Source organism: Hoplias malabaricus, chromosome 1 (genome assembly GCF_029633855.1).
Source record: "Hoplias malabaricus isolate fHopMal1 chromosome 1, fHopMal1.hap1, whole genome shotgun sequence".
In the NCBI taxonomy this organism is placed as follows: Eukaryota; Metazoa; Chordata; class Actinopteri; order Characiformes; family Erythrinidae; genus Hoplias; species Hoplias malabaricus.
This window is the reverse complement of record NC_089800.1, coordinates 43231172-43254023: the sequence shown is the minus strand read 5'-3', so window position 1 is coordinate 43254023 and position 22852 is coordinate 43231172. Positions and strand designations below refer to the sequence as shown.

The 22852-nt window shown below is 38.9% G+C and overlaps 1 protein-coding gene across 2 annotated transcripts in view; it reads right to left on the bottom strand.

The window, feature by feature from the left end:
- Positions 1–15664: 15664 nt before the first annotated feature.
- LOC136690970 (alpha-2-macroglobulin-like) overlaps positions 15665–22852 on the bottom strand; it is a 52744-nt gene continuing 45556 nt past the window's right edge. Inside the window, exons 19-35 of one of the 2 annotated variants that reach the window (XM_066663141.1) lie at positions 22043–22268; positions 21832–21958; positions 21607–21728; positions 21465–21516; positions 21286–21369; positions 20638–20814; positions 20476–20551; positions 20170–20326; positions 20013–20087; positions 19491–19653; positions 19149–19339; positions 18818–19030; positions 18080–18201; positions 17733–17814; positions 17537–17605; positions 17182–17287; positions 15665–17091 (exon numbers count right to left, since the gene is read on the bottom strand). In XM_066663141.1, the coding sequence (XP_066519238.1) occupies positions 17051–17091; positions 17182–17287; positions 17537–17605; positions 17733–17814; positions 18080–18201; positions 18818–19030; positions 19149–19339; positions 19491–19653; positions 20013–20087; positions 20170–20326; positions 20476–20551; positions 20638–20814; positions 21286–21369; positions 21465–21516; positions 21607–21728; positions 21832–21958; positions 22043–22268 (2083 nt within the window). In that variant the 3' untranslated portion in view covers positions 15665–17050. The remainder of the gene's footprint in view (positions 17092–17181; positions 17288–17536; positions 17606–17732; positions 17815–18079; positions 18202–18817; positions 19031–19148; positions 19340–19490; positions 19654–20012; positions 20088–20169; positions 20327–20475; positions 20552–20637; positions 20815–21285; positions 21370–21464; positions 21517–21606; positions 21729–21831; positions 21959–22042; positions 22269–22852) is intronic. The other variant, XM_066663149.1, reaches the window with a different exon arrangement.

Genomic DNA, 22852 nt, shown 5'->3' with positions numbered 1-22852 from the left:
GTTAAATCATATTTTCTACATGAGTCCTACCTCCCCGTAACACATATGGCCAGTGTGATTGGCTGCTGTCACGTGAGACTGGTTGTGAGCAGCGCCAAAACTGGAAGGAAACTTGTCATGCGAGACTTACGTTACTCGGGTGCAACAAGTGTGACACATGGGTGTCAAAAGCCAGTGAGGATGGCAGCAAAAAAAGGTGTACACAAGTGGCTATTTTTTAAAGAAGTCACTCAAAGTCAAGTTCGCTAATGAAATGAGTCCATCATAACAATCTTAATAGCAATTTAAGCGTTGGTGCGACTCTAGCTATGAATAACAACTAGAAATTAACTGCACAACAAATTGCCAACAAATTATCTTACAGTCTCGGTTGAAACTCTCAGGAAAACTGCAGCCATTTGCAAGGATCTGGATGAAAATATGTTTTGTACTTTCATTGACACATGATTTTTTTTCTGTGATTGTTATTTATTCCCCAATTTATTCTTCAATTTATTCCACCAATGTCGAGCAAATCTGTACAAAAATGAGCGTGAAACTGGACAAGGCCCTAGAGATTATGATTGGGGGGGCTAAGCTTTAACCAGGGGGTACATCTAGGTGTAATTGTCTCATTGCAATAAATTTCTTTGACAAGGTACAGATTAAGGAAAGCCATAGTGTAATTTACAGTAGTAGGTCCCAAATACACTTAAATACTGAGATTATTGACAGGTACAATCAAATATTCATCTACAGGTAGAAAAACAAAACTGGGTTGATCAACTATTAACTCATTATATACAGATATCTGTAAGTTATAACGTCAGGAAAGAACATAAAAATCATTTCAGTATGCCCTAAATACATGAGCATTTTAACCGGCTTTTACAGCAGGTTTACTTTATGTTCATTATTAATCAAGTTTCCCCTGCTAGCATAATGATATTTCAACTAGTGCATCAGTGGCTTTTCTGTTGGGTTAATTAAAGTTTGTATCAGGCATAGAACTATGGTCTTTTTTTTTTTTTTTTTTCTTTTTCAAGAAAAGAAGTAAAGAATTTTTAAGTAAAGAATTGTGGTGGTTCTGGTGGGGGGTGGGTGGAGTATCACAGATGGAGTATGACAGGTGGCAAGTCTGTGACAAAACAGGTTCAGTGCAAAAATGGATGGAGTTTGTAAAGAAGTTAATTACACAAAATAGATTGAGTACGTATATGGGCGCTCTACAACAGGTGTGTCATGAAAATGAGTGAGTACCAAAATAAATAAACTATGAAAATGGGTGCATCACAAATGGGTGTTACATAAAAGTTTGGGCCACACAAACAGTATGAAAACAAGTGCAACATGAAAAATGGTGAATTATAAAAATGGTTTTAAAATGGAGTTTTTCTAAAGTGCATGTTAATGTGTTGATTAGTTTACTCACAAACCCTGATTTAGTGCTGCTATTGGACTGTGCATGTAAATGCACTCTGTGAATAAAAACCTAAATAATAAAAAAGTAAAAAAAAAAAACTTACATAAATAGCCATATACATAAAACAATCTTTTTATTATTATTTAACATACATAACATAGTGTTGCACCATAAAAAATGTGGAACTTCTGAACGTAAACAAACCACAGAGAACAATAGTTCCCTGGAGTCATCAACGTTGCCTTTAGCTTTTTTAATGGGATGTAGCAATGTCAATACAATGGAACTGAATATTAAACCTGACCCTGTGAATATTACATATTTTATGGTCTATCACAATGGTGGGCAAACTATGGCCTGTGGGCCATATATGGCACATTAGGCTGTTTTATCTGGCCCTCTGAGTATTTACAAAATTGTCCTAAACCACTTTAATTTCACCTTTCAATATCTTACATTCAGCTGAGTCCATTAGATCTACAGATATTTATTTGTCACATTTGCCATTTTTAAGCTGAGTTCTGCTACACGTCTGGAGTCACCAGTCACACCAGTGTGATCTAACCATTTGGCTGGTTTAAGACATCACGCATAAACCTTTAACTTTTGTTGAAATTGCTGCTGTAAACGCTGTATTGGTTTTGTTTAGACTGCAATACAAAAATATATTACAAAATCACATTCACATAATTAGTCTGGCATTTCATTTATTTTCAAAACTTCACAATATACAAAGCGGATTCCAAAAAAGTTGGGACACTAAACAAATTGTGAATAAAAACTGAATGCAATGATGTGGAGATGGCAACATCTAATATTTTATTCAGAATAGAACAGAAATCACAGATCAGAAGTTTAAACTGAGAGAATGTATCATTTTAAGGGAAAAATATGTTGTTTCAAAATTTCATGGCGTCAACAAATCCCAAAAAAGTTGGGACAAGGCCATTTTTACCAATGTGTGGCATCCCCACTTCTTCTTACAACACTCAACAGACGTCTGGGGACAGAGGAGACCAGTTTCTCAAGTTTAGAAATAGGAATGCTCTCCCATTCATGTCTAATACAAGCCTCTAACTGTTCAATCGTCTTGGGCCTTCTTTGTCGCACTAATGTTCTCTATAGGTGAAAGATCTGGACTGCAGGCTGGCCATTTCAGTACCCGGATCCTTCTCCTACGTAGCCATGATGTTGTGATTGCTGCAGAATGTGGTCTGGCATTATCTTGTTGAAAAATGCAGGGTCTTCCCTGAAAGAGATGACGTCTAGATGGGAGCATATGTTGTTCTAGAACCTGAACATAGTTCTCTGCATTAATGGTGCCTTTCCAGACATGCAAGCAGCCCATGCCACAATCACTCATGCAACCCCATACCATCAGTGATGCAGGCTTCTGAACGGAGCATTGATAACAACTTGGGTTATCCTTGTCCTCTCTGGTCCGGATGACATGGCGTCCCAGTGTTCCATAAAGAACTTCAAATTGTGACTCATCTGACCACAGAACAGTCTTCCATTTTGCCACACTCCATTTTAAAAGACCCCTGGCCCAGTGCAAACGTCTGAGCTTGTGGAGTGGTGCTTAGAAATGGCTTCCTCTTTGCACTGTAGAGTTTCAGCTGGCAACGGCGGATGGCACGGTGGATTGTGTTCACTGACAATGCTTTCTGGAAGTATTCCTGAGCCCTTTCTGTTATTTCCTTGACAGTGGCATTCCTGTTTGTGGTGCAGTGATGTTTAAGGGCCGCCTTGCGCCCGATGATTCCAGGTAGGCTCTGGACCCCCCGCGACCCTAAATTGGATAAGCGGTTACAGATAATGGATGGATCGATGTTTAAGGGCCTGGAGATCACGAGCATCCAGTAGAGTTTTACGGCCTTGACCCTTACGCACAGCAATCGTTCCAGATTCTCTGAATCTTTTGATGATGTTATGCACGGTTGATGATGATAACTTACAAGTCTTTGCTATTTTATGCTGGGTAACGCCATTCTGGTATTGCTGCACTGTCTTTGTGCCCAACAATGGTGGAATTGGTGATCCTATTACCATCTTGGCCTCAGAGAGATACTGACACTCTGAGAAGCTCTTTTTACACCCAATCATGTTGTCAATTGACCTAATGAGTGTTAATTGGTCTTCCAGCTGTTCGTTATATGCTCAATTTCCTTTTTCCAGCCACTTATTGCTACTTGTCCCAACTTTTTTGGGATTTGTTGACACTGTGAATTTTTGAATCAACATATTTTTTCTTTAAAATGTTACATTTACTCAGATTAAACTTTTGATCTGTCATCTATGTTCTATTACGAATAAAATATTGACATTTGCCATCTCCACGTCATTGCATTCAGTTTTTATTCACAATTTGTGAATAAAATTTTAGTGTCCCAACTTTTTTGTAATCCGGTTTGTATTCATTATGTTGAAATGTAAATAAGGTTTAAATGTGCTGACTCTGTGGCCAAACTTTGATTGAATAGAATGAAAAAAAGGGTGACACTATTCCCACTAAAACTGAATAAGGTAAGTAGGCAATTTTTACTTCTTAGTTTTCACATGTAATTTATGTATTTTAGTTCCCAATCCTTATCCCACCTGTCAATTTTTAAATCTCAGTGTGGCCCTAAAACTGAAAAGTTTGCTTAGGTCTGCCAGGTTTTCTTGGTCTATCATATTAGAATGTAACATGGTGTGTAATTTAAAAAACAAAATTTTAAATAAAGTTCACAATTTGTCAGAGCACTAACAGATGGAGCTCTTTACCATATGAAACAACACATTTAACGCCACTTCAGTGGCTCATGATCTGCATAAAATGTCTCCACTCCTTTTTGTACCCATTTTAAAACCCCACTTGTTTTCCTACTCCAGTCATTTTAAGGCTTTACCCATTTTGGGGTTCCACCCATTTTGAACCTACACTCGTTTTGAAACACCACAGATTCCATACAGCTGTTTCTGTAATACATCTGTAATTCCACTCATTTTCGTCCACCCAAATTTCCTCTCTGCCCACCCAGAGCCATGCCCACCCAAACACAAAGCCAGCTGTAAATAACCAATCAAAAATATATTTTTTCTTTTCTAATTTCTGATTGGCTCTTTGAGTCATATAAAACTGGTAGACGATCTCATGTAGCTCAGCAGATGTTCTGTCACTGGGAACAGGAGAGGTAGGGACTTAAAAAGGACGATTATCAAACTTTAAACTCAAACAAGCATGGTAGAGTTGGCCAGACTGCCTTCAAGAGGCATATTCGCTTACTGATGGACTGACACTTAATGTTGATTAATGCTCATGTGCGAGTAGGAACAGGTAATTCAGCCGTATTTCACAGAGAGAACTTAATAGACGGTGTAGTAGTGCCTCCTTGTTAGTTCAGCCATATTTTACATTCCAGTTCGTGAACTAAATTCGGAACTGTTCAGTGGTGACCAGAGGTCCTCTTTTCCCTGGACAAGTACTTATTTGCTAAAAAATGCGTGTTGAAAAGATCAGAGAGTTGAGAGCTGACCTGGGACACACTCGCACTGCTTCATCGCTATAGGTCCACGATCCACCGTGGTGAGCAGCTCAGAGTTTTACTGGAGCCTCGAACTGAAATATTGAATGTTGTTGAGGTAATATTTATCAAAGTCACTTCTTTATGGGTGGAGAATGTTTCTATGACTCAGCCTTTAATTTTCTACTATATATTTAACATTTTAACAAAGTTATCTTGTCTGTCCCTATAACAACACAAATACATGGACAAATCTCACCGTTACTGACTTTCTGATGAGGAAATTACATCTGCACAGCTTTTTATTTAACTTTACACGAAAATGGACAAAATCTCTGGAATATTAAAGCCAGAACACCAGAGTTACTCTGAGGTGTTACTCAAAATAAACGAGGCTGTGAATTTGTTACAACACCGTTTTATCAGTCAGACCCTTATAGAAATGCAAGTCAGTAATAAATATCTAGTTCCAGCGATGCCCTGTTCCTTTATCAAGTATAGATTACTTGGTTGACAAAACCGTCAATGTGCTTAGTTTTAGAAATGTTCAAAAACTTAAACGTGACCTTGTATTTTTCTTTTAGACGAGTTGCTTTAATGTCATCTTAAAATGGTGCTTCAGTTTAGTAGCTTTGTATGAACAGAAAATAACAGGCTTTCCATGATCATACATACTGTCAGTAACTGACAAGATAAAATGTTTTTATAGTTGATTATTTGTTATTATTGTAAATAAAGACATTGTATCACATTGTAACAGTTACAGCTACGCTGTGCCTTTAAGAGATGGTAACTCTTTGTGTATGTATACAGGGCTTCCTAATTCCCCACACTAGAGGAGAAGTTAGTGTGATCCAGTGTTACAACATGTAACCACTGTTCAACTAAGCACCCTATTCCTGAGAACAGCTCTAAAAGTAGTGATGTTCAATACCACCTATTTCCTTTCTGATCCGATACTTGAGCAAAATTCAGGTTGGTATCTGCAATACTAGGGTGACCAGACGTCCTCTTTTACCAGGATATATCCTCTGTTTTAGACTTAAAAAAATGTCCGGGCGGAATTTCACAAACGTCTGAGATTTTGTTTTTCTAGAGCTTACATAGAATTTCGAGAAGTGTTTCGTTCACAACTAGTCACACCCTCCCTTACTCCATTTGGTTCGTGAGGAGGGGGAGTGGTGAAGTAGCCTAAAATCTTCTGATTGCATGGTCTGACTGTAGAGCTAACGTTATTGGTAGATAACCTTCTCTGTAAACATTTAATTGGTCAGTCTGCATGTCAGCAGTCCTCCACCCAATAATAGTTGATTTTGGTTATGCTGGTCAACCAGAATTGTTTATGCTGGTCATGCTGGTTGGATGATAATCTCAAATAATTGCAGTGCCACAAGGAGAGATTTGGAAAAAGTTAAACCAACACAATCACACACGAAATATCACAGTTAAGTGAATGTGTGTTTGTGTCGCTCTGTGAAGGCTGGCGCCCCCTTCAGGGTGTGTTATTGCCGTTCACCCAGTGATTCCTGGTAGGCCCCGAACCCACCATGACCCTGAACTGGATAAGCGGTTACAGACAATGAATGAATGAACGAATGAATGAATGAATATCACACTTACTGGAAAAATGTTATTTGGTTTTATTGTAATGTTGGGCATTATTTGTTGTTTGTTTAGCAAATAGCTTTTTAACCCTGCTGATTGACCTGGTAGACCAGCTTAGCCCTTGACCAGCATTGGGTATGCTTTTGTTTGAGTTTGATGGATTAGTTTGTCTACAAGCATGATCAACCTCAACAACAAGTAAGAATCAGCATGAATAGCGAGACAAACAAGCCCAAGCAGCATCACCAAAGAAACTGGTGCTGACTGAGCATAACTATATAAAAAAAAAGCTATGCTGGTCAAGCCATCAAAGACCAGATTAGACCATCCAAAACCAGCTACCAGCAAAAGCTGGTCTTGAGCTGTATTTTTCAGCAGGGTAATAAGGTGTTTATGTTATGTGCTATTCTTTTGAGTTTCTTTTACCCTTAATCATATGACTGGCATTGTGTGTGGTTATTATGTAAAGAAAAACTCAGGTGTGTTTAAATAATGCTAGCTAAAGAAATGGTTATGTGGAAATGTTAATACATTACATAAATGTTAAATACATTTGCTTTCAAAATGTGTACGTGCAAGTAAAAGAGAAAAAAAAACAAGAGCTTTAGAGGTATATGAATGTATGCAGTATAATGACAAAATATTTGGTTCAGTTGTTATCTGGTTGCTAGCAGGTGTAGCTAGCTAAGTGTCTGCCCAGATTATCATTGTGGCTAATAGCACTAAGTTCGGCATTATGCATTTTTTTTTATTTTACAGAAATATAACGGACTCCCTGGATCCAAGAAGGAGCTAGACATGGTACCAGTAATTTTTTTTCATAATAATTCACTAGAAGGTCTGAAGAGTCACTAAATCTAGTAGCAAAATCACTAAAATGGCTATACCGAGCAGAGGGTTGGACCTGAGCATGACGTTTCACAAGGTTGATACGTCACGACTTAACAAGAAGTCAGTTTTTGGACTCATTCTTCAGACTCCACCGTTTTGTGTTGCAACAGTTTTTGTACTCCACCCATTCTCATGTCTCACCCATTTTTGTACTCCACCCATATTGATGTCAAGCCCATTTCAGTAATCCACTCATTCATGTCACGCCAGTTTTCATACTCCACTTGTGTGTGTAGCACCCATTGTCGCACTACACGTTTTACTCCACCTGTGTTCATGTCACACCTGTTTTTATACACCACCCATTTGTGTCATTCCCATGTTGGTATTTGGCCGTTTTTCATGTTCCACTCCATTTTGTACTCCAGCTGTCGTCATACATGTGGTGGAGAAAATAAATACAAGTATTAAGAATTGAAATCTAACAGAGCATTTGCAATCAGAAAGTAGTTTATTAACCTTAAGGTGGTCAACACATAATAGCAAAGAGACTATGTGAATGAGGACAAAGAATATGCTTTCACAGAGAGTTGATATAGATAGTTTATACGTCATAAGCATAAGATAATCACTCTAAGTTTCTGCAAGCTTAGTTTCCTTAGAGACATCCCAGTTTGATACACAAGATGAAGGACAAAATGTTTTGTTCTGATAAAGCACTGACCTCGAACTGACCTGACATACACTATAGTGGAGGAAGGCCCAGGTATGCTGAACCTTTTTCAGACTCTGGATCTAGATCAAGAAATGGAGAAATTTTAAGATTCATCCTTTGACTTTCTTTTTTCAAAACCTCACATTCCATAGCAGTGAGCTGTGGGGACCTATGAAACACACACACACACACACACACATAATCTGTTGGAGATTGGAAGGCCGCAAAACCCCCTTTCCAGTGACCCTGAGAGGTTCACGAAAGGTCCATACCTACACTAAGTGGTCGGTTCAAAAGTTATGACATACCATTAGACCGAAGGATAAATCTTAAACCAGTTAAGGAATCCTGGGGAGTGGATATTAAACCTATCACCTGATAGAACTCAGAACTCTCCTAAAAGGACATTCGTTATCCACAATCTTATCGTAAAATCGCCATATGGCCCCAAGGGAATGCAGCTAAATTTTGTTCTTAAAACATCATAGTCAATCAACAGTGCCTCCAAGTGGACATTTCGGGGAAATCATATGTCACTGAGAGCACCCCGTTGTCTCTCGCTCTCTCTTCTTCTCTCTCTCGTTTTATCACTGTCCAAAAAAAGAGTTGTCTTGGACACGTATGCTTTTCTGAATCCAGTTATGCATTATGTAATGTTTTATTATTGTCTATCGTATGTTATTCTCAGGTGAATGTATACTAACATGATTTGACGAATTGATGTTAATATCGAGTCACGAAGAAAACCAATTCCTTTCTCAATTTGAAAGAATGTTAATTAATCTCTAATAACTAGAATAGTTGGTGTAACTATATCAGTATACTTAATGTATTAACATTCAATTATATATGAGGTATTATTTCGTATATAATTGTATAAATGTTTTATCTGCTCAAGCAGCGTTAAGCATATCTTTTTTCTTTTCTCTGGAAAACTTGAGACGGTCACGTGTACTTCCCCAGGCCCAGTAGCCAATCAGAGAACGGCTACCTCCCAAGCGGGCGTAACGGCGCAACATAGAAAACAGTAAGACGGCCAAAAGCACGTGAGTCAAGGAGTCGAAAAAGAGTCACTTAAAGAGTCGTTTAAGAGAGTTGAGTAAACATTCCAGTGTTTAATATCCTTTTTATGAGATTTTGTAAAAACATTATACATATATAAATATAATACATTATATTGTTGAACGTGTGTATATATATATATATAAACCCCTCGCTTCAACCACCACAGAATTTACTGCTGAAAAAAGCCCTTTTGTAATTCAGATTTTTTTGTTCAATTTTATTTTGAAGGAGATTTAACCTCTCACGTTTTTAATGTATATATAGAAGTAGATATACATAATTAAATAAAACATGAGTAAATTAATGTATCTTTAAACATATCATACATGTTTACAGAAAGAGGAGGATCTGGAAAATTAATTTCACTATTGGTTTGTATTAACATCGTAGTGTTTAGCAGTATGCTATTAAAGGAATGCACATAATTTATCAATGTGAATGAATTACGCCTCAGTATGTGTCACACACAGTGTGAGAGAATAGTGATGTTTGTTTGATATAAAATTATGAAAAGCTTCAGAGCATGTTATGAAATAAGTTATATAATAATGTGCATGTTTACAAATTTTAAGGTATTAAACACCAGAGTCTTTAATTGTGAAAAATAAACTTCCAGTTGCTTTTGGAATCAGCTTAGTAGTATTGCTGTCTTCACACTGCTCACGTAGGGCTCAACGTAGCCATAGGTCAGCGCTCAGCTCACTATGTTATGAATAATTCAGATGAAACATAGGTGTCAGTTACAGTGTGTGATGTAAATCATATCATGAATATGTAAGTATGCCCGGATTTGAGGCGAAAACCTTAAGAAGCGTGTAAACGTGTCAATTTTGGTCACATTATCACGACAAAGTTTTACATGTTAACACGCACATTTTTAATAAAGTGTTAACGCGCATGTGTTCACACGTTTAGAGCCCAGTGGTGTTCTTTACATAAGTGACGCCTCCTTAGCGAGCCCAGCCTCAGCGGCTCCCACTGGGAGAACAGTACGAGCCAGGGCTTGGACCCTCTGCTGCCACCACAACGGAACTGCTGTGCCCATCGGTTAGTCGACCTGTGTGATTATGATAATTGTGCTTTGCTTATTAACTGATTATTATCCCTTTCCAATAAAGTGTTTTTTTATTTGAAATAATACTGTGTAGAGAGTTTGTCCATAAAGTCTGAAGATCTTGAAAACTCACATCCCAGCGTGAATCGTATCCAAATTTCTGATGAATTATTAATATTGTTATTATCTAACATTAATAATGATAGAAATAATTTATAATTAATAACCGCAATTAATCAGAAATAATTCAAATACTGTTACCACGCTACAACACTTAGTTTCTGAGTTCTGTTGAGGGTTAGAAATGAATATACAGACAAAACAAGCAGACAGGGTCTTTCAACAGAGGCATATATAAAAATTTCCATGAACCTTTCTGTAGTCTCAGGTTGTGCTTCCCTGCATATTTTCACTGTCATCCAGATGGACGCTGTCAGGATGATGCAGGCGAAGGTGAATGCTGTCACCTTGCAGAGGTTGAACAAGATGTAAAATTTTCCTGCCTTGGTGATTTTGTTGTGTCTATTCTGGGGCTGGGGCTCTTTTGCAGTGTGAGATGTGGACCCACGTCTCCCTCTCAGCAATCTTCACTGCAGTGTGAGTAGTCAGCAGCACCTGGAACGGTCCTTGCCATCGATCCGCTTTCCAGTTCGCCCTCTTGTAGACTTTAGTCAGGATCCAATCCCTAGGCTTCACCGTGTGTCCTGTAACTGCTGGGCTTGGTAGAGATTCTTTCACCCTCCTGTGCACATCAGACAAAACAGAGCACAATGTTGCACAATATTTTTTGCATGTGATCGTCTTCCAAAGCCAGTGTTTCTCTTTTGGGAGCACATCCTGTATTTGGCGGACGGCCAAACATTATCTCGAAAGGGGAGAGTTTTGTCCTGGACGACACTCTTTGTCTCATGCACACGAGCAGCAGTGCTTCCACCCAATTTAGCCCTGTTTCTTGACACACTTTGATCAGTTTTTGTTTTATTGTGCCATCTGCTCTTTCTACCGCCCCTGCACTCATAGGGTGATAGGCACAGTGTTTGTGTAGTGGCATGCCAATTACTTCACTGATGTGTGTTTAAATTTTGCTAACAAAGGATGGCCCAATGTCAGTTGAGATTTTCCTAGCAATACCAAACCTGGGGACAATTCCCTCAACAGTATTTTTGCTACTGTTAGTGCATCTTGTTAGAGAAGTGGGGAAAGCTTCTACCCATTTTGAAAACATGGCAATGATCACAAGCACATATTTCTTTTTCAGACATGGTGTTAATTAAAAAAAAAAAAATCCATTTGTAGGTGATCAAAAGCCTTGTCAGGTTCTGGATGTCCGTGTGTGTTCATATGAGACGGCACCTGTTGAGTTTAACTTTAACTTTAACAGGTGAGACACTTTTTTGAAAACAATTGTGAGTGATTTGAGAAGCCTTTTACAAACCACTGTTGATTTACTGCGTCTACCATTCCTCCCCTTGAACAATGGTCCACTCCATGGGCCATTTTCGCAAAGTCAGGAAAGTAGTAGGTAGGTAGACATGGTTTGTTGTTTGGTCCCAACCAGATTTTCCCATTAAACCTACACCCTGAGTTCGCTATGTTTTCACATCTTTAGCTGTTCTGGTTTTATGAATTTCCTCAGGTGTAATATCCTGAGGTTCAACAAAGGTGGCTTGTATTAAAAACACCCCAGGGCCAGATGCTGCCTTCTTAGCTGCAGCATCTGCTCTCGCGTTACCCAATGCTTCTGGGGTTTTATCACATGTATGTGCACGTACATGTACTACGGCCACCTGTTTTACTAAAAGAATGGCATCCAGAAGTGCTGACACCAGTATGTGATGTGCAATTGCCTTACCTGATGACGTTAGAAAATGTCTGTTTCCACAAGGTCCCAAAGCTGTGAACAACCCCGTAACTGTACCTGGAGTCTGTGTAGATGGTGACTGCCTTTTCTTTGGCTAGTTTGCATGCCTCAGTCAGTGCAACTAGTTCAGCAGTCTGTGCTGAAAAACTGGAAGTTAGGCTACCTGTAAGCAAAGTGTGCGTTAGTCAAACAACAGCAAACACCGTTTTTGTCACGCCTTTAGAGTCTTTGTAGCTGGGTCCATCTACACAGAGGATTAAATCAGGATTATCAAGTGGAACATCTTTCAGGTCAGGTCCTGGAGAGCAGACAAGGTCCAGTGTGTGCAGACAGTTATTGGGCTCCCCTTTCTATTCTGTGGGTAGGAGAGTAGCTGAGTTCAATACTGTACACCTTTTTACTGTAACATTTGGCATTTCTGTCAATAATGTGTGATATTTAAGCCACCTGGCTGCACTAAGATGTGATGTCTGTTTTTCCAGCAAGATCATGGACACTGCATGTGGAACGTGTAGGGTGATGTTTGCATACCCCACTATCTCTCTATGATAGCCTTCTCTGCTGCTGCTTCTGCTCTTAAGCAGTAGGGATAAGCCTGAGCTACGGTGTCTAGCCGCCCACTGAAATAGGCCACTGGTTGAAGTATCTTACCGTGTTCTTGTAAGAGAACAGAAGTCATATAGCCTTGTTTTTCATCTAAATTGTTCAAAAGATTTTTCTGGATTTGGCAGAGCTAAAACTGATGCGTTCTGAAGGGCTATTTTTAGATTTACAAATACCTCCTCCCCTTCAGGCGTCCAGGTTACTTTGGATGAGGCTGTTAGATTCTTTTTATGTGCCATGTCATGTAAGTGGAGCAAAGTTTGTGCATAATTTGGAATCCACATTCTGCAGTATCCAGTCATACCTAGAAAAGAGAGAAGTTGCTTTTTTGAAGTTGGTTTTGGTATGTGTGCGATTTCAGAGACTCTTTTCACACTGTGATGGAAATTTGTTTATATAAATGATTCATAATCAATAGAGATATTTAATCAGCAATGGCCACGCATGCATCTTGTCCCTGTCCACTCTGTGGCCATTCTGTGTTAGGAAATGAAGCAGAGAGACAGTGTCAGTTATACAGGTGTTCTGTTCAGGAGAACATATCAAAAGATCATCTACATACTATAGAAATATTCTAGTACCTGGGAAAGAGAACTTAGCTAAGTTATCCCTCAGGGCTGTCTTGAAAAAAGATGGTGACTCAGCGTATCCTTGAGGGACACGTGTGAATGTGTATGATTTCCTTTGAAAAGAGAAAGCAAAGCAAAACTGAGTCTTTGTGCACTTTCAGACTGACAAAAGCATTTGCCAAATCTATCACTGAGAACCACTGTGAATTTTGTTTACAGCTTGCAAGTCTTGAACAAAGCACCACTGCTCTCGTTTTCCTGGAGCTGGGGATTTTTTTACAGGCCAAATTGGAAATCTACATGTTGAGTCCAGACATTCTATAATAATCTCTCTTTCCAACAAACTGTTGAAAACAGGTGTTATTACGTCGATGGCCTCCTTTTTCAGAGGATATTGAGTTGTGCATGGCCTTATTAATTCTGGAGCTCCTTTCATAAGACCAACATCATATTTGCCTTTGGACCACAGCCAAGGTTCACTGGCGTCTAGAAAAATTTGCTTCGTTAGTGATTACTGATTTGTTGAGACAAAAGTGACACCAGCTTGGGCTGAGAATGACAAATTTAGTGTTGTTCTATATGTTTTGGATGTCTTTGAATATTCCCAATTTTCAATTTCACTAGGCTGCCAACCAGTGATTGTTAAACAAGTTAAAATGAAATTTGACATGTCTTTCCAATGTTTACTTTTTTCCTTTGCTAATGAAATGTGAGGTACCTCCCCTCAAAACCATTGACTCTGATCTGAGGTTAAATTTACTGCGAAGCCCACCCATTGCTCTAGCAAGTCGGGTGGTTGCAGAGACTAACACATTGTCTCTACCTTGGAACACACACATTTGTTCCATATCAACACGCCAGGTTTGCACACTGGCAGTGCAATGCAAATCCCCTGAGGTTATTACATTACAATTAAATTTTGCCAATGAATGATTAAAAAAGCGTAACCATAAGTTTGATTTTTCTAACTGCCCTCCCATCCCCACAAGTGTAGGTTTGGATGGAATTTGTGGCAAATTTACCATGCTTATCTCAATGCCCTTCGTGCATGACAATTTCATTTCTAATTTACATATTAGTTCCCTAGCTAAAAGATTCATAGGGCAATTTGATGATAGAAGGAAAGCATGTTTTAGGGTTGTGTCACTTCCTGCATGGTGACACCAAAGCTCATCAGTGTAAGATTCCATTAAAGGAACTCCACCCGCCCCCAATATAGATGTTTTCCTCCCTGACAAACATGGTTCGGGGTGTAAGGCCCCTGTTTTTAAAACAGAAATTGTAGCCCCAGTGTGAACTAAGAAAGTTCAAATTTTCAAACCACTTACACATGGAGCGTTCTTTTCCCACGAGCTCATGTCGTTTCCGGGACAGTCAGTGGGTTTCTGAAGTCCAGAGTGAGCTTCATGGATTTGTTCCAGTTCATGTAGATAATCAACGACAGTCTGTCCTTCTTTCTACTTGCACTGAGACAGTTTGTCCAGATTCAGTGTGACTGGAAACGCTGCTTTAAGTCTTGTATAGAAGACAGTCACTGCGACTGGGTAGGGTGATCCAGGGTGCCCCCTGTACATACAACTGTATGTTTTCGGGAAAAGGAAGATTTCTTTGTACTTTAGTCCATTCCAGTTTCATCTTGTGTGCACATACTTTTGTCAGTTCATTCACAATGTTCCACCCAGTCACAAACATCGGTCCTCCCTCTGAAATCGAAGGGAGATCTTCACATATTTCACATACATCTTCACATCTGAAAACATAATCTGCCCCATTAGGTCCCATCACCTGGATACTCGGCATTTGAAGCGAGGTGCTCAGTCCCTTTGGGCTTTCCTAAGGCGGTGCAGTGGGAGGAGATCTTGCTGCTTTCTTTTTTCTGCTTCTTTCTTCCAGCTTTCTGATTTGGTCTGCCAGGACATTAGCACATTGCAGCAAACATTAAAATGCTTCATCCTTTTGCTGATGGAGGAGGATTCCTCTCGTCTTCATCCCTTCTACCACTTTGGAGTTGGGTTGAGCTTGTGATGGCTGGGGAGTAGCTGAGGTTAGAGGAGGCTTGATAGCAGCTTCATTGCCAGCATTCTCTTCTCCCTCTTCTGCTGTTTCATCTGCATCATTATTTGGCTCGGGAGGTTGAGAAGGAGGCCAATCATCCAGGCACTCCTTCTGAAATGCAAAATACTCACCAAGGATTTTTTGAAAAAAAAAATTTCAACCACCAGGTTCTTTTCCCGAATTTCAGCACGTTAGGGATGGGAGGTCGGTCTATGTCCCGTTCCTTAAACAGGTGAGATGGGGTTCAAGAGGTGATCAGTCCCTTTCCACTGGAAACGATCCCCCCCTCAGAGACAGTGTGAAATCCCGCCGACAATGCCAAATTGTGGTGGAGAATATAAATACAAGTATTAAGAATTGAAATCTAAGAGAACATTTGCAATCAGAAAGTAGTTTATTAACCTTAAGGTGGTCAACACACAGTAGCACAGAGCACTATGTGAATGAGGACAAAGAAGATATTTTCACAGAGAGTTTATATAGGTAGTTTATACGTCATAAGCATAAGATAATCACTCTAAGTTTCTGCAAGCTTAGTTTGCTTAGAGACATCCCAGTTTGATACACAAGATGAGGGACAGAATGTTTTGTTCTGATAAAGCACTGACCTCGAACCTGACCTGACATACACTTAGTTTTTGAGTTCTGCTGATGGTTAGAAAGGAATATACAGACAAAACAAGCAGACAGAGTTTATCAACAGAGACATATAAAAATTTCTATTACAATATACACAACGCACACATTTATATTAATGTAATCGTTTTGTTTACATTATTATAATACTGTATTAGTAACAATAATGAAGCAGGTAGCAGGCAGTCACACAGCTCCAGGGACCCTTGAGTTTGTGGGTTCAGGTCCCTGGGTGACTGTCTGTGAGGAGTTTGGTGTGTTCTCTCTCTGTCCGCATGGGTTTCCTCCCATGGTTGGAAATGCTGACCTCATACCGCATGCCTGTCCCTGGCTGAAATTCAAACAGCTCACAAGTGCCTATCTAGTTCTTTCACTTATCCATTTCTGGGTCACGGTGGGTCCAGACCCTACCCGGAATCACTGGGTGCAAGGCCGGGACACCCTGAAGATGGGCGCCAGTCTTTCGCAGGTCGACACACATACACACACATTCACTTACATCTAGGGACACATTTGAATAGCCAGTCCACCTACCAGTGTGTCTTTGAACCATGACATGAAACTGGAGCATCCAGAGGAAACCCATGCAGATACAAGGAGAACACACCAAACTCTTCACAATCAGTCACCCGGAGCAGCAATCAAACCCACAACCCCAGGACCCTGGAGCTGTGTGCCAGCCCTACTCTCTATATAGTGAATTCAGATATCAGTAGATTTCAGATTCCCACATATAAATATTTATAAAAGATGTTGTACCAGAAATGACTATTAAGATCTAGATTCAGTAATTTCATGCCCTGCATAGTGTACTATATAGGGAGCATAGAGTGATTTTTGATTAAACCTCATTTTCCTATGTTTCACTGTTTAATAAATGTCCATTTCTACATAAGCCTCTGCTTTCCATGTCCCATTTTTACTGCAAACATGGCATGAAGAGCATAGCGAAATAGTATTGCAATGGCCTTCTTGGGAACTGTAGTTGAAAAGGCCTGAACTGACTATATTTTTTATTGAATGTTAGACATTATAGCACAAATTAACACTTTTATAACAATAATAAACTTCTTGTCGGAAGTTCACATTTATTTAAATGAAATAATCTGGATGTCTTTGTCTCATCCTGAGGCTTCAGATCTGAAAGTTTACACACAGGGGAAGGAGTACTCAGTCTCAGACTGGTCACCTAAAATAAACATATTTTAAATAAACAAATTGAAACCAAATCAATCACAGTAAAAATATTTGAAACAAACTTATTTGTACAAAATCTTACTTGTTTGGTAATAATCATAAACTCTGATGACAGCTGGTTTAAGGTTCTTGACTGGAAGCACCTGTTTAATATGTAGCTGATAATTCATAGGAACATCCTTTGGGACCTGTGGATAATAAGATATCACACTGTAGAACTGCTTCATCACCAGCTCTTTCTGAGCTGAGGTGGATTTGGTAAGTGTGCTGTGTAATTAAACCTTTTGTGAATATGAAAAAAAATGCCTTTATCTCAGAGTCTACAGCATTCTTCTAACTTAAAAATACATATACACTAAAGGAACATACTTATTTACTGCTGATTATTTCCATTAATAAACACAGTAACCAGTGCATTAAACTATTTTGTCTCTCACCTTTTTCATATACATCATAAGATGGTCATCTTTGGAATCAACCCGTTCCACAAGTGGTTTCGTATTCAGCTGGGGAAAAAAAATTATTTCTCCTTTATGACTTCTGTTAAAATGTTTAATAGTACATAATAATTGTAAGATGGAGGATTATATAGTGTATAAACACTGTGTTTACTAATAAATCAATACAGCGTACTTCAGAGGGATCTGCAGTGAATCCTGATAAGATTTTTATATCCACTATCACCATGTTAGTGCTATGTAGTGCCCCGGTATATCTGAAAAAATGCAACATTTTAAGGTTAGACATTTGCTAGTCTGTCATATTTAAATGTAGACATCAAGGTGCCAGATTGTTTGGTCATTTTGCTAAATATAACTTAGCAGGTGAAAGTATTCTGCATGTATACATGTATATTGTAACATTTAAAATTGCTTCAAGCCATCTGTGTGTGTGTTTATGTTTTCTCAGAATGACTAAAACATCAGTTATTGTTCCCAGTTTCAGTCATCATTTCTGTTTATTAACAAATGCACACTCACTCGACTGTGAAGCTGATGGCTACAACATGTCCAAATGATTTTGTGCAATCTCCACCAGTCTTAGCCTTGATGCTCAATGTGCTGGGTACAGTAGGTGTATGGATATTATAGAAAAGGGCCATCTGCATTTGGGAATAAAAGAGATGTGTCTTTTAAAGCTGGTAGAAATCACATTTTAAAAAATCATTATTAAATGTAAAAAGTACTGTTAATAATGGGAGAGGCAGAATAGTATTATTCTTTTAGAAACTGGATTTGCATTTTGTCTGCAGGTAGTGTGACACGTAACCACAGTGTAATATGAAAAAAAACACATGACCCTGTGTAATAATGGGGGTGTGTAGGAGTGGTCAAGGAGTGAGGGAAGGAGGTAGGTGCAGGAGACTTAAATAACACTAACTAAAAGGAAACTAAACAAAGGGAAGTTAAACACAAGGGCAAAACACAGAGGCTAAACGCTAAACAAGGACTACAAAGAACTAAGGGGATAAGCACAAAACAAGGCTAAACACAGAGCAAGGCTAAGCGCTATTGTCTGTTTTAATGCTAATAGTATGAACCCACATGCCTCTCCCCTCCTCAACAACAATATACTGATGAAAATTTGTAATTGCTTTAACATGTCTAATAGCTTTAAAACTTAGCAGGACTACTAAGGGTTTACAAGTTACTCTCACTTACATAACAATATATGAATATCGGATACAAGAGTAATAACACACACAAACACACACAGACCTGCACAGATGCACAGGTGGAGCCTGTCACTGAAATGCTGTATTTGCCAGGAATATCCTGCAATGGTTTCTCCTGGTACAGTAGCTTGTTGCTCTGGTCGACTTCAAAGATGTGACTCTCTTTATCTGACTGCACGGTGACTGTGCTGGAGCCATCAGAGCTGTACACTTTGGTGGCGTACAGAGCCAGAGCCTGGAGGGCCACCACTGTGTCCTGATCCAAAAACACAAAATCAAGGAATGAGGGACTACACGGTCAAAATACTCTATTTATGTATTATCTGACCAGTACAGAAAATATTTTTAAAATGTACTGAAATGCATTGGAGTACCTGGGTAGAGGAGAAGCCTCCATAGGGATTCTGCTGCCTCACTAGCCAACGAACAATCCTGTTAGCATAGCCCAAATCAGCAGCACTAGCTTCACCTGTAGTGAGAACAGCTAGCAGAACATAGGAACTTATCTCCACTGCCAAAGAGTCAGAGTCCTCTGTCGCAGACTGAGACCAGTGAAGATTACCATCTTGTAATTAAAGAAATATCAGAGAGATTATTAAAATCATGTTTAGAGACTGATCAAAATATCTCACCATAATATTATTATACAAATCATGAAATATGACACTGAAATTTCCTTTTATGCAACTGTTACAATTACTATAATCCTACCACACCTCCTGTAATGGCAATACTATCCAGTTTCTGTAGCAGTTCCCCTCGAGATTTATTGTCTCCAGCCAGACTGAAAGTGTAGGCCAACAGGGCAGTGGTGTAGGGGTTTGTTAGTCTACCAATAGAAGACTTTACACACAATAACCCTTTACTCACAACAGCATCCTGAAAATATATATATTTAGGAGTAGATGAAAAAACAATGATTTGTATAATGCCATACATCAAGATAAATGGCATCATTTATCATATACTCAACAATCACGTCCCTACTTCAAATGAACTTTTCACAAAGGAGGATCTCATATATTGACTTGTGTACATGACTAAAATGACATCAGGATGAGGCCCTATGCTCAAAAAAGATTTTATATTGTATACGTTTAAATTCTAACGCTGTGAAGTACAGCTGTCTAAAGTTAATGGTAGAGGTCATAGTAGAGCAATGTGGAAAATTAACATAAATTATAATAATGAACAAATTATTACCATTATACTTTACAAAGGCTAATCAATGGTCTCACCTCAGAAGTATGGCCCAATTCAAGTAATGAAACAGTGATGTAAGCAGTCATGGTCACGTCGTCGTTTACACCACCCTACAAGAAATATATATACACACAGGTGACAATATGCTAGATTTACACCACTGTCTAAAAAATATAGTATTTAATAACGCACCTTCATTCTGTTGTTGAACAGTGTTCCCTGTCTGATATAACAACCACCTGATCTCTGCTTGTTTATTAGCCATTGTTTTGCACGCTTAATATTTTCTGGATCAATAAAGATGTAACGCTGTGCTTTGCCAAATGTCTTCAATACAAATGTGGTTAGCCTGTAGGTGAAGATAGATTTGTATTTACAAACAGAACTGTCTTTTTATAATCTGTTTCATAAACATGGGATCATTTATAACATAAATTACTTTAAGTTTTTAAAGAAGTCATACAATGTCCACTGTGCAGGTGTTGATGTTTTTCTCACCATGTATTTACTTTTCCTCTGCCAAATGTGCTGTATGCACCATTAAAATGCTTGTAGTTCAGCTGTCTCTGATATCCTGTGTTTAAAACAGATTATTTTTATCATGGTTTATTCAGTAACAGGCGTAATGAAAAAAATTGTCATAAAGTTAGGCTCTCTCACCGTTTTTCAGGAAGACAGTAGCTCTCTCACGAATGGCTGCAGTGAGCTGCTCAGTGTTCTCTAGGTACTGAAGAATGTAGATATTGGGGGCAAGAATAGCAATATTTTGTTCTCCACAGCCATACGGCATTCTCAGCAATCCATCAATATTCTTCAGTGCACGCCCCAGTATGTCTCCTACAAACGACACATAAATACTAGTTAATTATTTGTTCAGAAAAACGAGTCTATTTTTGAACATGGCAAAACAATGTGCATCATTTATTAATAATCCATATTGCAACATCAAAATGCCAGATTAAGATCATGTAAATATTATGCTACATTTCTTGTTTTGAAGTCTCAATGTTGCCATATATTTCCCTCCTTGGCTATGGCTCAAAGGATAATGCTTTCTTCAAGGTAATGTCCCCAGTGTCTGCTTTAAGACCAATTCAGACCAAGACAGCAGCACAGACACTGACAACAAGAGAGACTGTACAAATCTATAGATTAAAACAATTTTATTCCTTGAAGTAAAAATGAATATATGCTTCTTTGAAACTAGCTGCTCTATGGAACGCTACAGATCTATCAGAAAATAAGTCTTATAGAAATCAAAAGTGTTTTAAATTAAAAAAAACTTTTGGTGAGTGTTTTCTCTTCTACCCAGCACTGAAACAGAAGCACGTGCTGATCCCTCTATCACATCTACAGGAAGAACCAGCTCCAGCGTTTCTGAAACACTGTTCCCTGTCAATGAAATAGGCAGTTCCTGTGTTATTGAGAAGTACACTGCAAAAATTCAAAGTAAATACGTAAGATCAAGAACAAAAAAAACAACTAACCCTGTGGACACAGCAACAAACTCTGGCTCTTGGCTTTTTCAGCTCCTTCAGCCTACAAGAGAAAATTGGATGATCATAAAAACAATGAGTGAAAATAAATGTACCCAACGTACAGTTTTACATCTATTTTAAATAGTTCTACCTTTACAAGCAGGGTCCGTATGACCGTGTCAATGCGGCCTCTGTCAGGCACACTGACAATCTCATTATCACACACTGTTTGTGATTGTTCTGCCTCAGCACTGACCGTCACTTTCAACTCCCCTACAACACATGTAAAGACACACAGAGATGAGTTTATTAGCAACAACTCAAGACAAAGACAAATGAGAGTTCATGACTTAATCTTAGAGGCTTTGGAACTCACCGAGCACAGAGGGAATAAGAGTCCATTTGAAAGTTTTTCTGCCATTTGCACACAGACAGGATGAATACTGGTCATCAGAGGAGGCTTCTAGAGTGTAGTCTGAGGAAGGAGCTGGAGTCACTTTAACCTGTTGGTGAATCAGGAGATTAACTCTTTGTTCACGTTAAGTGATGAGAGACTGGTGAAGACAAACATGTGGAGTTTACAGTACCATAATGCACTTGGAGAGATAGTTGAAGACAGTGGCCTTCAGTTCAAACACCTCTCCCCGGATGATGGAGTAGGGCAGTGAGAGCTCCAGGAAGAAGGGCTGGAAAGCAAGAAGCTGAGAAGGAGGAGCCACTCCTAGACCTTTAGAGGACAGACAGAAAGCCTCCGTCTCCCAAGTGGTGATAGTGTCTGGAACAGTGACAGGAACCTGTGCTGATCCAGAATCCCTGTGGGAAAGAAACAATTATACGGTCAGCTGAAACCCTAAACAATATATGTTTTTAGTTGATGAAAGTTACACAGAGCTGGCCATAAGGTTCCAGTTTGCTACAGTGTTTTTGTTCTTTTCGTAGGCCTATACATTTTTTGTTTATTATAATGAAACTTCATCATTGTTAATCATCTGACTGCAGTAGATTTCTAGAAAGCGCAAATGGTTTCCTTATCAGTTTCATGGTTAATACTGTCTAAAATGTAAGTATTCATAATTATTTGTAGTTTATTTTTCCTGAAAAAACTAAGACGTCATATTACAATTTCACTTTACATTAGCTCTGTGAACTGAGCAACAGTTGTTGGAAAGTTAGCTTTATTGTATAAGCAGCTCCATGATATTGTAGTCTAGATTTATTACATTATTTAATCAGTTCCTCTGTCACCCCTCCAATAACCAATCCAGTATTTCCTGCTGGTATCGACCTGATACTAATACAGCAAACCCTATGACCTTTGATGTCTGTGAGAGTAAAGGGCACTGTTTCACCGCCTTGGCATAGGGGTGCCATGAGAATTTGTGAAACCTGTGCCAAGG